This window comes from Polypterus senegalus, chromosome 11 (assembly GCF_016835505.1).
Source record: "Polypterus senegalus isolate Bchr_013 chromosome 11, ASM1683550v1, whole genome shotgun sequence".
NCBI lineage: Eukaryota > Metazoa > Chordata > Cladistia > Polypteriformes > Polypteridae > Polypterus > Polypterus senegalus.
The window spans coordinates 127,443,188-127,458,788 of record NC_053164.1 but is presented as its reverse complement, the minus strand read 5'-3'; the positions used below and the strand labels follow the sequence as shown (position 1 = coordinate 127,458,788).

The window sequence follows — 15,601 nt, the reverse complement described above, 5'->3', positions numbered from 1 at the left end:
GCCCGCAAAAGGGTTGGCTTAGTCACAAACTGAACTGAGAATAAATAGTAATTTTTTTTCCATTTTAGGCACTGGAATAGAAACTGTACCAAGATCTAAGGAAACAGAACTGGAATTTAATTTGAATGACAGTAAATTAATTGAAATTTACTAAATTCAATAAAATTCCTAGACATAACTAAATACTAAACTTCAAACATTATTAATCAAATAAAAAATCTTCTTTCTTCTTCTTTTGGCTGCTCCCGTTAGGGGCTGCAACAGTGGATCAATTTTTTCCATATCTTCCTGTCCTCTTCATCTAGCTCCATTACACTCCCCACCTTCATGTCCCCTCTCCCCACATCCATAAACCTTCTCTTAGGCCTTTATCTTTTCCTCTTACATGGGAGCTCCATCCTTAACACCCTTCTCCCAATATACTCACCATCTCTCCTCTTCTCATATCCAAACCAACGCAATTTTGCTTCTCAGACTTTGTCTCCAAACCGTCCAACCTCAGATGACCCTCTAATGTATTCATTTCTAATCCTGTCCATCCCTGTCACACCCAATGCAAATCTTAACATCTTTAACTCTGTCACCTCCAGCTCTGTCTCCTGTTTTTTGGGTCAGTACCACCGTCTCCAACCCATGTAACATAGTTGGTCTCACTACATTCTATAAAGCCTTCCCTTTCATTCTTGCTGGTACCCTTCTGTCACAAATAACTCCTGACATTTTTCTCCACCCACTCCACCCTGCCCACACTCTCTTCTTCACCTCTTTTTCACATTCCCCGTTACTCTGTATTACTGATCTTGCTCCACCTTTGCCAACTCTACTCCCTTCTTCCTCACCATTCCTCTGGCCTCCCTCTCATTCACACACATGTATTCTGTTTTACTCCTACTGACCCTCATTCCTCTCCTCTCTAGAACATATCTCCACCACCTGCTCCCTACTCTCACTACAGATCATAATGTCATCCGCAAACATCATAGCCCATGGGGACTTGTATCGAATCTTGTCTGTCAAACTGTCCAACACCATTCCAAATAACCTGAATGTATCCATCAATCCTATCACAGACCTCACCACTGTCAAACTTCCCTCGTTCATATCCTGCACCACTCTTACATACTTCTCTGCCACTCCCAACTTCCTCATGCAGTACCACAACTCCTCTCTAGGCATCCCGTAATATATGCTTTCTCCAAGTCCACAAAGACACAATGTAACTCCTTCTGGCCTTATCTACACTTATCTATCAACACCATCAGAGCAAACATCACATCTTTAGTGTTCTTTAACAGCATGAAAACATACTGCTGCCCACTAATCATCACCTCCCTTCTTAACCTAGCTTCCACTATTCTTTCCCATAAATTCATTCTGTGGCTCATCAGTTTTATCCCTCTGTAGTTACTATCGAGCTGCACATCTCCCTTATACTTAAAAATCAGTACCAGAACATTTCTCCACTCCTCAGGCATTCTCTCATTTTCTAAGATTGCATTAAACAATCTTAAAAAACCTCCAATGCTATCTCTCCAAAATACCTCCATGCTTCCGCAGGTATGTCATCTGGACCAACAGCCTTTCCATTCTTCATCTTCTTCATAGTTGTACTTAATTCCTCCTTGCTGATTCATTGCACTTCCTGATTCACTATATCCCCATCATCCAACCTTCTCTCTCTCTCTCATTTTCTTCATTCATCAGCCTCTCAAAGTACTCTTTCCATTTGCGCAACACACTCTCTTCGCTTATGAGTACATTTCCATCTTTATCCTTATCACCCGAACCCGCTGCACATCTTTCCCAGCTCGGTCTCTCTGCCTAGCCAATCGGTACAGGTCATTTTCTCCCTTCTTAGTGTCCAACCTCTCATACAACTCATCATATGGCTTTTCTTTAGCCTTAAGCCACCTCTCTCTTCACCTTAAGCCTTATCTCATTGAATTCCTGTCTACATTCTTCGTCTCTCTGATATTCCACTTCTTCTTCGACAACCTCTTCTTCTGTATACTCTCCTGTACTTCGCCATTCCACCACCAGGTTTTCTTATTCTCCTTCCACTGTCCAGATGTCACCCCAAGCACCCTTCTAGCTGTCACCCTTACTATTTCTGTTGTAGTTGCGCAGCTACCTGGCAACTCTTCACTGCCACCCAGTGCCTGTCTTATCTTCTCCATAAACCTAACCCTACAGCTTTCCTTTTTCAACTTCCAACATTTGATTAAAAAAAAAAATAATGAAATCAAATAGTATATCATAATATACACATTACAATTACATGTCATGTAGGATCATTTCTCAATTTATCTGTTTATAAATAAACTGAATGTTTCACTTCATCTTTCAATCTGCACAATAATTCTCCATAACACTTCTGTTATTTAAAGATGTAAAGAGGATAGGATGCAACAAAACAGTATATACTGTATATTAAAAACATTTATCATCAATAAAATATTTTGTTTTAAAATATTATATATTACAGTTTAGCAACGAGACTGAGGATGTTTTTCATTACTTTATGTAGTAGCTTATATTTATAGATGTCAAACAATTGTTTTTGTCTTCAGATATTCAAGTAATCCTTTACTGGTATAAACAGTATGGTGAAATCCACACCTCAACACATATTTCTTATCTTTTTTCAATGACTATGCATTTCAAATTCTCCTTTTTATTGAATCTACTTTACATCAGCTAATCTTCATATATCAAACACAATATTAAAGGAACCTTTAACATTTAATGACATTCATTATCGGAAATATATATCAATACATATAACTTCAGATATGCAGCAAGAAAAATACAATAAACATGCAAATGTTCAGAATTTCATTGAATTAAATTCAATTTCCCGAAATTCAAATTATTTCAAATTTTGTTCAGTTGAATTGGAATTGATGGGTTAAATAATTCAAGGACTGCAACACTACACTGCATTTGTGATCATTGTATTAGACCCCAAAAATATTCTGGTTCTAACACAACATTTTGTACATCCCCCTTCATGGTTTATTTAACTGCAGAATTTTCAGTGACAACAAATTCCATAAAAAAATAAATAAAAACCAACTTTATTAAAACATAAAGAATAATCCATGATGAACACATTCCTGTAATGAACAGAGCCTTTAAGTTGTTGAAGAAATGATTTCATGCACTTGCAGAATACATACAAGATTATTGTCAGTTTTACAATAACAAAAACAGCAATGAAATCCTTTCTGAAATATCTTAATGCACGCTGCAAAATGAGGCACAGTTTTCTTTTAATAAAACCATAGCTATAGTCACTTTCCAAATAATAATATTCAATAAAAATATGCTTTATTTTAATAAACCCTTTATGCAAGTGTTATTAATTGCCAAGTACCCATTTTTTTCCTGGCTTAGTTGTGATTCTACTCTTTTCACACATAAACCTAATTTAAAAAAAAAAAAAAAAAGAAAGAAAGAAAAAAAAAAGCAAGCTCATTTTCCTAGGTCTTATTCACATCTTCCCAAAACTGTAACAGTGTCAACTATATGAAATCAAAACTGTATATAACAATTGCAAAAGAAAACCTCCCTTGCATTGTGATAGTGTACTTTCAAACAGGGTGTGTGGGATGATAACCATGCATGTTTTATGTATGTATGGATGCAAGTTGTGTTGCAAACCTCACATCAAAATATAACCAGACATCTGGCAGAAAAAAAATGGTGACATCAGAGAACCATATACACAGCTACTCATGATTTTGTACTGTACATTATACAGTGGGAATGAATCAGGAATCTGGCTCTACATTTATGACAAAACATGGTACTCGCCCTCTTAATGCAACCAATAATAGTCCAAGATGTGAACAGAATCTTGTATCTCTCAAGAGTACACTCATACATAACACCTAACACAAGCTGTTTAAAGACAGTTTATTCATTTAACCTTTCAAACTGCTGAAATGTGCCAAAAGGTCTCAAATTTCCATCCATCCATTATCCAACCCGGTATAACCTAACTACAGGGTCACGAGGGTCTGCTGGAGCCAAACCCAGCCTACAACAAATTTAGATTAAATCAAAGAATCATAAAATTCAAAAGATAAGTGTTGAACAGGGTTGTACAGTGATCAGAAAACTGATTATGATGAATATGGAAAAACTACATATTAACATTAACAAACTCACCACTGAGAGCAGGTAATCAAGTCCAATCCTGCCTGTGCTCTGGTGCATCGGATAGCTGTTTGGATCAAGACTAACGGGTCTTTATCTGGATCAGGACCATCCAAAGATGAAATCCAGGGTCCCCCAAGTATTAGTGCTTCCTGTTCTTTCATACCTACTAAAAACTATGGATAATAATGCAAAAATTATTAATCTTGATAGTTGATCACAATACCTATTATATAGATAACTAATAAATAAACAAGTATATACTGTATGTATTGTAGTATTGGGCTGCCAGAACAAACATCACTATTCCAATATAATTCAAATCTATATATCTATATCTAATAAGAATATTAACTCCTCCTATCACACAAAATGTTTAACTTTCATGCAAATTAATTAACCTTAATCAGAGAGCTAGGGTGAACAGGTTTACAAGAGGAGTCCTTCTGATCTTCAGATGATAAGCAACACTTCTTATACAACTCTTCTAACCCAGGGTTGGATAACAGTAATACCTGGAGAAAAGATAATGCTTATATTAAAAACAGTTTACTGATTATAGGGAAAATTCACCCTTTTGAAGATACCTGTGAAACACTTACAAAATCAAGTCAACACCCCAGATCATTTTTATATATGCTGCTAGTAAAAAAGAAAATACTTTAATAAGCTAACATTATTCCCTGTCATGCAGCAAAAAAACCCCACTCAACATCAAAATAATCCATATTATAACAACACATGCCCAGCTCCTTTTCATGGCTCCAACAGTCACAGTAAAGTGTTAGTATAATATTGTTTTCCTTATATTTCCATAGTTTAAATTATGTTTTCTGAGATTAACACTTTAACATGTATGAAGTAACGGAATGTCAGTACATTCTGAAAGTAATACGCCTGTGAGTGTACAATCTAACAATCAGCTTATTTTAAGAATTTGCTCAGGAAGGCACTGTTTTCAACTGTAGTACTTAGCTATAGAAATAGCAATTTTACCATGCACTCTCTGTAATGTTATAAAGGTTATGCAGTGCAAGTAGGGTTTAGAAATTTATTACAGTATACAACTTACAATTCCATTTTAGTCACCATCAAAATACACCACTTGTCCCAGTGCTTCTTCCATTCCTGGATAACAATTGCAGTGCTTACCTTCTGTTACTGTGTCTGGAGCCTGCTGTGATTGTTTCCTGGAATTCTAACTTGGTACCAAACAGCCTGCCTTTTCATCTCAATTTTTAATTTTGGGAACGGACACAGTTTCAGGGAGTAAGATCCGGTGAATTTGGAGTGCAAAGCTACAACCACATTGTCTGTGGTCAAAAACTCTTTGAACGATAAGGTGGTTGTGTACAGGTGTGCTGTCTGTTGCAAAATGCAGCTTTGTAAGTGCACATGCTCCAGACATTTTTTTCTTAACATTTTCTCTCAAACGCTTCAGCAATTTAATGAATTTCTGATTGACAGTCTGTACACTCTGAAACTATTTATTAAAAAGTTTGTTAATGTTAAATAAACAAGATAATGTTTGTCTTGATATGACCCAATTTGCTTTTTTTGGGTTATAGAAAAAAAATCACAGTTGTCACCTACTTGATTGTTGAATAAATATCAGAAACACACATTTTGATCAACTTAGCACAAAGCCACTTGGAAAACAATAAATGAAAAAAAAATAAATAAATAAATAAACACAGTAGGAAAACAATACCTAGCAGCATAGTTGATAACTTTCATCTTACTCCTGTATTGCTGACCAAATTCTAGGAATTTCTGCATCCCCCTCTCGTATATACCCCAACTATGTGTGCCCCTTACCCCACCTTCTGACACTGATTAGTTATTCGAATACATTCAGTTTTGACATGATTAATGCCTGGCTCTGAATCAAAATGCAATGCACTGAGCTAAGGTAAACTGCAAGAAGTTACCTTATAGTTACGACAAGCAACTTATGGACATGAATTAAAATGAAATATTACATTTTAAACAAACAGGAAAATTGTGGGCCATAGTGAAAAGCAATTGAACATTTGGTTGATGTTTTTAATTATGTCATGATAAAACCATGTCAAAATTAAATGCACCATATGCAAATGCATTGCAAAGTTGTTGACACACTGGAGTATATTTAATATTGACATGAATAATTGTATATAATTATAAAGTGTAACTCCAAATATAAGAATAATAATTTCAACATGCTTACATTTCTATCACACAAAATCTAGACTACCAATTCAAACAGGAGTTTGATTTCTTCTCTACCACAATAGAAAAACAAAAACTTAACAACTTTGCTAATACATAAAGGAAAAGTTGGTAATGCTGTCAACTCACCTTTGCATTGTAAATATTTTCAGAATCACACGCGTTTATATCTTCAAGGGAACTATCAGACTTGGGCTCAGCAATGTGGAACCGACTAGGGTAACGTAGCGTCAAGGGTCTCCCCACGGGAAGTGTTTCTACCCAGCATATTCTCAAGTCAAAAAAATGGTCAGGAACTGTGATTTTGGGGTAGCGACGCAGAAGTTCAATAGTGTCACACATGTCACTACAACACACATTAAAGATGAAGTTTTCAATTGACAGAGCAAATAACTAGTTTTACAGAAAAAAATAATGGTGCTTAAACTCTATCCTTTGGTCACTACTGTTTCTTATTTTACTTCTGAAATGCCTAAAATAATACATAGGCTATAACAAGTAATAAAGGCTTTTCTCGTTATCAGAGATGTGACAGTAGGCTCCAATAAATGTAAAGTGATAAAGAAGACAATGAAGCCAACGTGTATAATGTTCTCAGGTAAAAAAAAAAATCAAGTGCCAAAACTTGAGTTCTGGAGCCCTCCAGTGGCTGCAGGTTTTCATTCTAAACATGTTTTTCTTTAAATTAAGAGTCTATTAGTTAAGCAAGCTGTCATTTCCAAGATTTTAAGTCTTCTTTTGTTTTTCCATAAGTCACAAACTCATTATGCTAAATAAATGCTTGCCTCATCCAGTAAACATAAATTAAGAAAAAAGAAATATTTCATTCTTTTTATCTTGCTACTTAATAGTATGTTCTTTGTTACTGTTTAGGCTATTTAGGCCATTACTTGCTAATAAGTACACAACTGTAAGTAACTGGTGTCCTTTATCATTCTGTATTATTTGGACACATGTCAACTATCTTTATCATTAATTAAAAGATAAAAAGTAGATTAAAAGAAAACTGACAAAATAAAGTTAAGCATTTAAAGCTACAATGAAACATTTCTTAACATCTTATAAATTAACTCTCGCACATAATTTTCTGAAAGTAAAATAAATTCAGCTCAGGTTATTTGGTTAACCTGAAACAACTTTAACCACTGTATCTCACATTTATCATTATTTTCTTAATGTTACCATCATACATTAAGGTAACACCAAAAGGATTTGCACTGGTATTCATAAAGCTTTATAAATTAAAATGTTGCTACTAAAAATTCATATACATGGGTCAATAAAGCAATACATAATCCTCTCAATAATAACAACTAGCAAAGACCGTAAACACAGTGGAAACCAATTGGCTTAGAGTATGAAATCAGCAAACACAGGCAAAAATAGATCATACCTTTCTCTTGAAAAACGAGAAAAAAGAGGTGAATAACGGAGCTCATGCCTGTTGGCAATTTTAAGCTCCAGACCTCCCTGCCATCTCCGCTTTTTTTGACCAGTAATATCTGCTCCCTTACCCGGTGAATCGTCCCTAAAGAATAGAGGCCAAAAAAGAACAAAAAAAGGGGCTTTATGTGCAAATATAGAAAACAAACATGGTATCTCTAAACAGAAATATAAGTTTAGAGTACAGTTATTTATAAAAGACTAATGAAGTTAATGCCAAACTGTAATTTCAAAAAATACTCCACTAACTCACCACCGACCCATTTCTCGTCCTCCTTCACCTCGCCTTTTTCTGCTTCCTGTCCTTGCATCAAACAAGTTTGATCGTGGGTGCTGGATATGTGGAAGAAGGTGGCTGGGTGTTTGAAGGAGTCCAGCTATCAAATCAAAGTAACCAAATTTGTTTTGTTACCATGTATAAGGGGTAAACAAAAGTATTTGAGACTGAAAACTGAAATAAGTGTGCTATGATGCTGATTTTACAAGTGCCCAAAGACTGGGTCTGGTGTACTACAAGTCAACACAGATGCCAAAAAACAAAAAGCCAAATATCAATTGACTTTGAAATCTAGCGAAAAATTGACTCCTATAATAAAACAGCTATGTGATTTCTCAGTTTTTTTATTTTTAATAAATTTGCAAAAACCTCATGTAAACTTTTTTCATGTTGTCATTATGTGGTGTTGTGTGTAGAATTCTGAGGGAAAAAATGAATTTAATCCATTTTGGAATAAGGGTGTAACATAAAATGTGGAAAAAGAGACGCACTGTGAACACTTTCGGATGCACTATATGTATTCTTATAGTCTACAGACTTTTTTCCTTGCTTCATTAAAGTGGGTTCCCCTTAGAAAGAAAACAAAACTTCTAAAATTACCAAAGCGTGCAAAAAAATGTGTGCTGAAAATTAATTCTGGATCACACACATTTGCTATATTTGCAGGCGTAAAATAATCAAATAATAGATTCAGAAACACAATTCTTTTCAGATACCTTATTATAAATTACAAGTCAATAGAATACATGCTGAAACCTGCTTAAAGGATAAATTTGGTATTTTTCAAGTCGAAGTTATTTCTTCACAATCATGGTATATATTACTTTACCACATGAAATTGTGTTTTAAAGGGAAGTGTCTTTTATAAATTGCAAAAATACCTTGATTTTGCTGTTTACAATGTGGCTTTAGGGTGCACGGTGACAGAAAAAGCCTTAAAACTTACCAAATATATGGATTTTTCAAGCCAAAACTGTTATAGTATTAAGCAGCATCTTGAGACACGCATACTGCAAACAGAGACTTTACTATCCAGTTTGTCTTACTCTGCCGGAGTACTGCACCCTTCAGGGCATTTGGGTAGTAGGTTCACCTGGAAAATCATGGCTCAGCGCCCAGTATTGACATTAACTGTTGATGCCCAGATGTGAATTTCTATCTCAGTTCCATACACAACTAAACAATAATAACTGAAAAATAGTCACAAGATTGCTCATGTTCTTTCCCTGTATTAAGGCTTTTTCCTTTATTTCACAAAGATACTGCATATAGCCACTGGATTGATAAAAGCACATATCTGCTTCAGTGAGAGAGAATATTGAACAGGCATGTAGCCAGGGCATGTTTCTGTTTCAGGGCCTTCAGTACCTGCTAGAAATGGTTGGGGCACTTCACATTCTGACACCAAAAACTCCCTCCTCCTCAGCCACCTACCATCCCAATCTTCGATGTAATGCACTTCTAACAACTTGTTGAAAACTCTGTGGGGGACCACAACACCCAGCAGATTAAGAAATATCACAAAATTTGAAATACATCACAAGTATGATCAAACAGCTTACCAAAAAAGAAAGTCCCACAAATTATTAGCATTACAGGTAACGTGCAATCAAGTGACAGGAACTGAGTAGATGTTGCACGCATCCATCCCGCTTATCAAGGGCAGGGTCGCAGTACATATGGAGCCTATCTCAGCTAGCACTGGATGTATGCGAGGCAGGAACTATCCCTGGACAGGGTGGCTATGTATCACAGTGTGATACACTCATAACACACACTAATAAAATAGGGCCAACTCAGCAATGTCAATTCATGTAAGTTTAATCAGGTTGAAGTTTATTAAGTTCAGTACAGAAGTTATAACAAAGGCAGAGTAGGCTGTTATTTCTGCCTCACAAAGGCATGTCTTTATGGAGTGTTTGGCATCAGTGTTAGTGAATTTGCACACTCAAAAACACAGTGCTCAAATGTTTTATTACCATATTTATATCAAGAACAACTCATCATACATTAAAAAAAAAAAAAGTTATAACTGGTTTGTGGCACTACAGTTGGCTCTGTCGCACATCCTGCCTATTTTTTTTTAAACTGTATGTGCACGACATGCCACCGAAACAGTGGCTTGGCTTTTTCAAAAATCGGAGGATTTTATTGATAATACGTTGCAATGTTATGTGCACAAAGCACAAAAAATATATGAGCTCTTTTCATTATGCTCCCACTGGGCAGGCATCTGGTTTTATAGGCTGTGTGAAATAACACACAAAATAAAAGATCTTGGGTACTGGGTGTCAGTTTGTCATAGCTCCACTCACGATGGCTGTTACAAGTAGACAAACTAACAAGAAACATATCCTTACCTAGAGAAAATATCAAGAATCTAATAAAATAATTATTTATAGTTCCCTTCCAGTACCACAAGGATGCCTTATAAATGTGGAAGTCTTAAATCAAAACCTCTGCCACTACAAAGTGGATGTTAAGTTTTAAGGCTTTTTCTATCATCTATGTACCCATGTACCATAAAGCCCTATTGTAAACTGCAATAATACAGAAGGTATTTTTAAAATTAATAAAAAAACACTTAACTTTTAAACATAATTTCAAGTGGCACATTAATATATATCATGATAGGGAAGAAATAATTTTGTCTTTAAAAATACTAAACTTATCCTTTAAGAAAGACACACTATTGTGCTATAAATGAAAAAAAGGATTTCACACATCAAAATTCTATACCCTACATGCTTTTGTAATGGATTTAAGAGTGTCCTAGAAACTGTACTGGAGCAAGTTCAAGTCCCTTTAAGTTGATAACACTTATTTATAGTGTTCATTACTTAAAAAAATGGTTTCACATAAATGTAAAATTTACAAATTTAAAAGTCGCTAATGAAATATTTATCTTTAAAGCTTACGTTTCTGATGAGCCTGCTGAATATTTGGTAATAATGGTGGTATTAAAGATGTCTGCAGTAACAAGGGTTGAGGCTTGGAACCCAGAATTCCCTGCTTTTGGCTCTGACCCATAGTGGGCAAAAGGGATGGCAAGGACTTTAACAGAGGCTGGAAAAATAAGAAATATTTCAGAGTAAGGCAAAAATTACTGTACTGTTGTTATGAATACAAGAACTTATTGATTGACTTTAAGAAGTGAGATATACAGTACTGTTAAAAACTGAATATGTCTAACTTCCTCAGCTGAAAGATTACAAGCACAGAACTTACCTGGTTATTAAGGACTTGAATTTTTTGAGCATTCCACTTTGAGGTCTGAGTGGGGTAATAAATAGCTTTGACCAGAACCTTCTCTCCAACTTGTGGTAATCTGCCCTTTACTACACTGAAAAGAAAAGGGTTGAAAAGAGGTAAGCTGAAAATACTTTTGGAGAAACAAGAGAAAATAAAGTATAACGTTTGGTACAACTGATGACAGCACAAGAAAAATGTTTTAAACACATTGAAAAATACATGATATATACCTATCTAAGAACCTCAATGTAATAAACAAAACACTCCAACTAAAACCATAATTCATTAGATGAAAAGTCCGGCTATTTTGACTTATTACTGTAGTTCAAAAAAATTCCTCTGTGTTGTGTTAGTTACAAATAATAATAATAAATTAAAAAATAAAATAAAAATAAATGCACCAAAGTGCTTCTAACTTGCTAATTCTGCATCTTTATAAATGAGTTTTCTTAATGTACCCTCTATCTGTCTTTCAGGGATATAAAACAAAAACAGGTATAAAAGTAGTAAACAAAAGCAACTCAATTAAGGAAACACTCTCTCTTTGCTCCTTCATTTTCTTCTTTCAGAAATGTTTTTGCTCGATCCCTGGACACAAAATAGATGCTCCACTAGGTAAAGTTTAAAGTGAGCACTAATCTTCTGAAGCATAAAATTACATACTGTACTAACTGTATTTTGTTATTATCCAATAATAAATCTCCTGGGAACCAACAAAAACTTACCTGGTCATTTGTTATATGCAGAAATTAAAACTGAGTATATCAATGACAGAGACAAATGCATGAACAAAAGGTTACACAAATCAAACTGTTTCAATATACTTAGAATTTGAGGAATATCTGTCTCATTTTCAGTTAGCTATTACTGGAAAGAAAGGTTAAGTGTTTGAACTGCATAACTTGTAGTTTGTAATAATAAAAGGTGGCCATTCAACCACAATTTTTTATCCTGTAAGAAAGATTGTATGAAGCCTACAGTTGACTCCTAGCCCTAAACACCTGGATGAGAGCCTTCTGAGAGAGACAAAACATTAGCTTCATTGACAACTAGGATCTCTTCTGGGAAAGACTTATTTTCTAGACGTGATAGCTTGCATCCAAATTAGTTCACAGCTCGGGTCCTCTCTGACAATATCTCAAAGGTAATTTGTCTTTCTTGAATACATAGTTTTACTCCTACAGTTAACCATAACCCAGTGTTAAGATGTAATATTTCTGTAGAAGGTTAATTTATTGTTGAGCACTGTATTAGCAATACAAGAAAGGACCACAGTTTAACTAAAAATCTCCTGACAAAGCAGTATAAACATAACCTAATTACCACTTCAAGATGCCCCAACATTCCAATACAGCTGTGCTCTTTTGAGACCTTATGTGACTTTGCTAAATATTAGAATGTTCACCAGTAAGCCTTATTAAATGAACAATTTTTTAGCGACTGCAATACAGACTTTACTATGTGGAGTGAAACATGGCTCAACAGAACTTGTATGGCAGTGTTATTTGAAGCAGAACCTCCGAATTACAATTTTGTTTATTCAGTTTTCCAAGGTAAAAAAGGAGGCAGTGAAGCAAGTTATTTTTTTTTTTCTTGAGTCATTTAAACTGTAAAAAAAAAAAAAAAAATGCCAGCTTTGGTACTTTCCTGTCTTTTGAGAATCTTGCCAGGGTTCAAAGAGTGTTGCAGTTCCTCGTATTGATGTATTTAGACCTCCAAAATATAATGCATCTTTTCTCAAGGGGTTTTGAGACTCAGTATCTATAATAATAATTAACTATGACAAGTTCCTAATTGTAAGCGATTTCAGTTTTCATATTGATAACCAATGTGACTCTAAAGCAAGAGAATGTATTAAGTTACTACACTCTTTTGATCTTAGCCAGCATGTCAGCCAGCCTAAACAAGTAGACACATCTTGGATTTAGTAATATCAAAAGAACTAAAAATTCTTGGGAAGCAGGTCATGGATATTGGTATATCTGAAAATGTATGCATTTTAGTGGATGTAAAAACACTGATAACTAGAACTAATTGGGATTAATAAAGTACAGTATCTATCTATCTAAAGAGAAGCAAACCATTAAAAAAACATTATTTTGATGAATTTGCAGCCTCTAGGCTTGCTAATATTCTGAACAATCAGTCCAAATGTAGTTATCATCTTTATAGAGCTGGCAATGTAACCCGTAAGGGGGAAAATCTGAATGCAAAGTTCAGGTCTGCAGCTGACTTCGTGGCCCCTGGAAAATTGTTAAAAAATCCTCCAGCACTAAATCAGAGGACTTGAATTCAAGAAAAAATGCCAGAGTTGATCTTAAATGGAGGAAAACTAACAATCCACTTTGGAATATTGAAGACACATACGAGGTGAGACACAAAAATAACCAGATTGGTAAAACAACAAAAAAAATATTGATGAATTACAGCATTCTAAACATTGTCACCTTCTATATACTCCCCCTCCCAATCGATACACCGCTCCATAGTATCTTCCATTAACTGAAACAGTGATGGAAATCTTCTTGCTTGAGGCTTTTCAACAGGCTTACTGTTTTTGTCTACACTTCAGCTATTGAAGAAAAATGTGTTCCTTTCAGGTCACTTTTGATTTTCAGGAACAAGTAAAAATCACAGGGAGCTAAATCGGGCGAATAGGGAGGATGATTGAGGACAGGAATGATTTTGCTAGTCAAAAACTGCTTTACGGAAAAAGAGAAAAGTCACAAGAAATTTGATGTTGATTCACTGTTCGATTTTTTTACCTGACATTATAACGGCAACTCATGTAGCGGTTGTTGTGCAAATGCTGACTGGGCTATTCACAGGATATACATAGTCAGTCGGCAGTTTGAGAGGGCATGTAGGAGGGGTTATAGTTCTATGATTCACGTCCGGCCAACCTCCAGAAGGTTTTGCAGGAAAGCCCAAAGCCCAGTCCGGTTATTTTTGTGTCTCACCACATATAACTGAATGTAACAATGCAGTTTGCCTTGGGAGGCAGTCATACTTCCCTAAAATTATAAACTATAATGCTGGAAATCCAAGAGATTTTTTCCTCAAATGTTGATCATCTTGTCCAGCTCCATCAGCAGAATGTCTCTTGGAAACTTCTAGATAAACATGTGAGGTTTACATATTACATGTAATATAATATATATCCCTTATAATACATCCCTCCAAAGTTAATCCTGGTAAACACCAGCATGTTCTTTTTAGTGAATTAAATTCCTTAACACAAATAGGTCTACCTGAACTCTTCAGAATAATTTCTCAACTAAAACCTGACTGTCCTTGATCCAGTTTCAACTTTCTTTTTCAGAGACGTTTCCATTGTGCTTAATGATAGTGTATAGTGACATAGTTAACTCATCATTACATAACAGGGCTTTTCCCAGATTGTCTAAAGACTGCAGTTGTTAAACCCCTGCTCAATAAAAACAATTTAGACTCCTCTGTATTTGACAAATTTAGACCTACTTCTTACCATCCTATCTTATTATATCTCAAATTTCTAGAAAAAGCAGTGTTTCTACAGTTAAATGATTACTTGAACAAGGATTGTATTCTTGATTAATTTCTGTCAGGTTTTAGACTAAATAGTAGTAGAAAAATTGCACTGGTTAAACTAGTAAATTTGGACACAGGTCACATATTTGGTTGTGTTCTCTTAAACCCGAGCACAGGATTTGACACCACAGACTGCATTATTCTTATAAATTACCATAGACAATAGGTGGATCTCTCTGGTTGTGTAATAAGCTGGTTTTAGTCTCATTTAACAGGTAGAAAATTCTTTGCTAGGTGAGGCAATAGTAGTTCGGTGGTCCAAAATTTTGTATATGATGTACCACAAGGATCTATTATGGGCCTGTTGCCTATTTCAATCTACATGTTTCCTTTAGGCCAGATTATATTGAGACAGAAGATGAACTACCACAGTTATGCATATGACATGCGGCTTTGCTTATCTATAGCATCTGATAACTATGATGCTCTAGCCTCTCCGATCCAATGACTTGTATTTCTGAATGGACAAGTACCATCTTTCTCAAGCTAATTCACAAATGACAGAAACCTTAGAGGATGGAAAATTAGAAATAATGAGGGCATTTGATATAGCATTTAAAGTCAAGGAGGTAACACATAGCATTTAAAGTCAAGGAGGTAAAGAATTTCAATGAAATCATAGAATCTGACATAGACTTTAAATTGCACATCAACCTGATTACTAGGACTGCAATTTTTTCACTTATG

General features: G+C 35.1%; 1 protein-coding gene across 2 annotated transcripts in view; it reads right to left on the bottom strand.

The window, feature by feature from the left end:
• The window catches only part of ccar2 (cell cycle and apoptosis regulator 2), a 58,194-nt gene that overhangs the window by 31,808 nt on the left and 10,785 nt on the right, over positions 1-15,601 (bottom strand). For both annotated transcript variants that reach the window (XM_039769623.1, XM_039769624.1), the window contains exons 5-11: positions 11,321-11,435; positions 11,011-11,158; positions 8,069-8,192; positions 7,766-7,900; positions 6,502-6,718; positions 4,563-4,676; positions 4,174-4,337 (exon numbers count right to left, since the gene is read on the bottom strand). In XM_039769623.1, the coding sequence (XP_039625557.1) occupies positions 4,174-4,337; positions 4,563-4,676; positions 6,502-6,718; positions 7,766-7,900; positions 8,069-8,192; positions 11,011-11,158; positions 11,321-11,435 (1,017 nt within the window). The remainder of the gene's footprint in view (positions 1-4,173; positions 4,338-4,562; positions 4,677-6,501; positions 6,719-7,765; positions 7,901-8,068; positions 8,193-11,010; positions 11,159-11,320; positions 11,436-15,601) is intronic.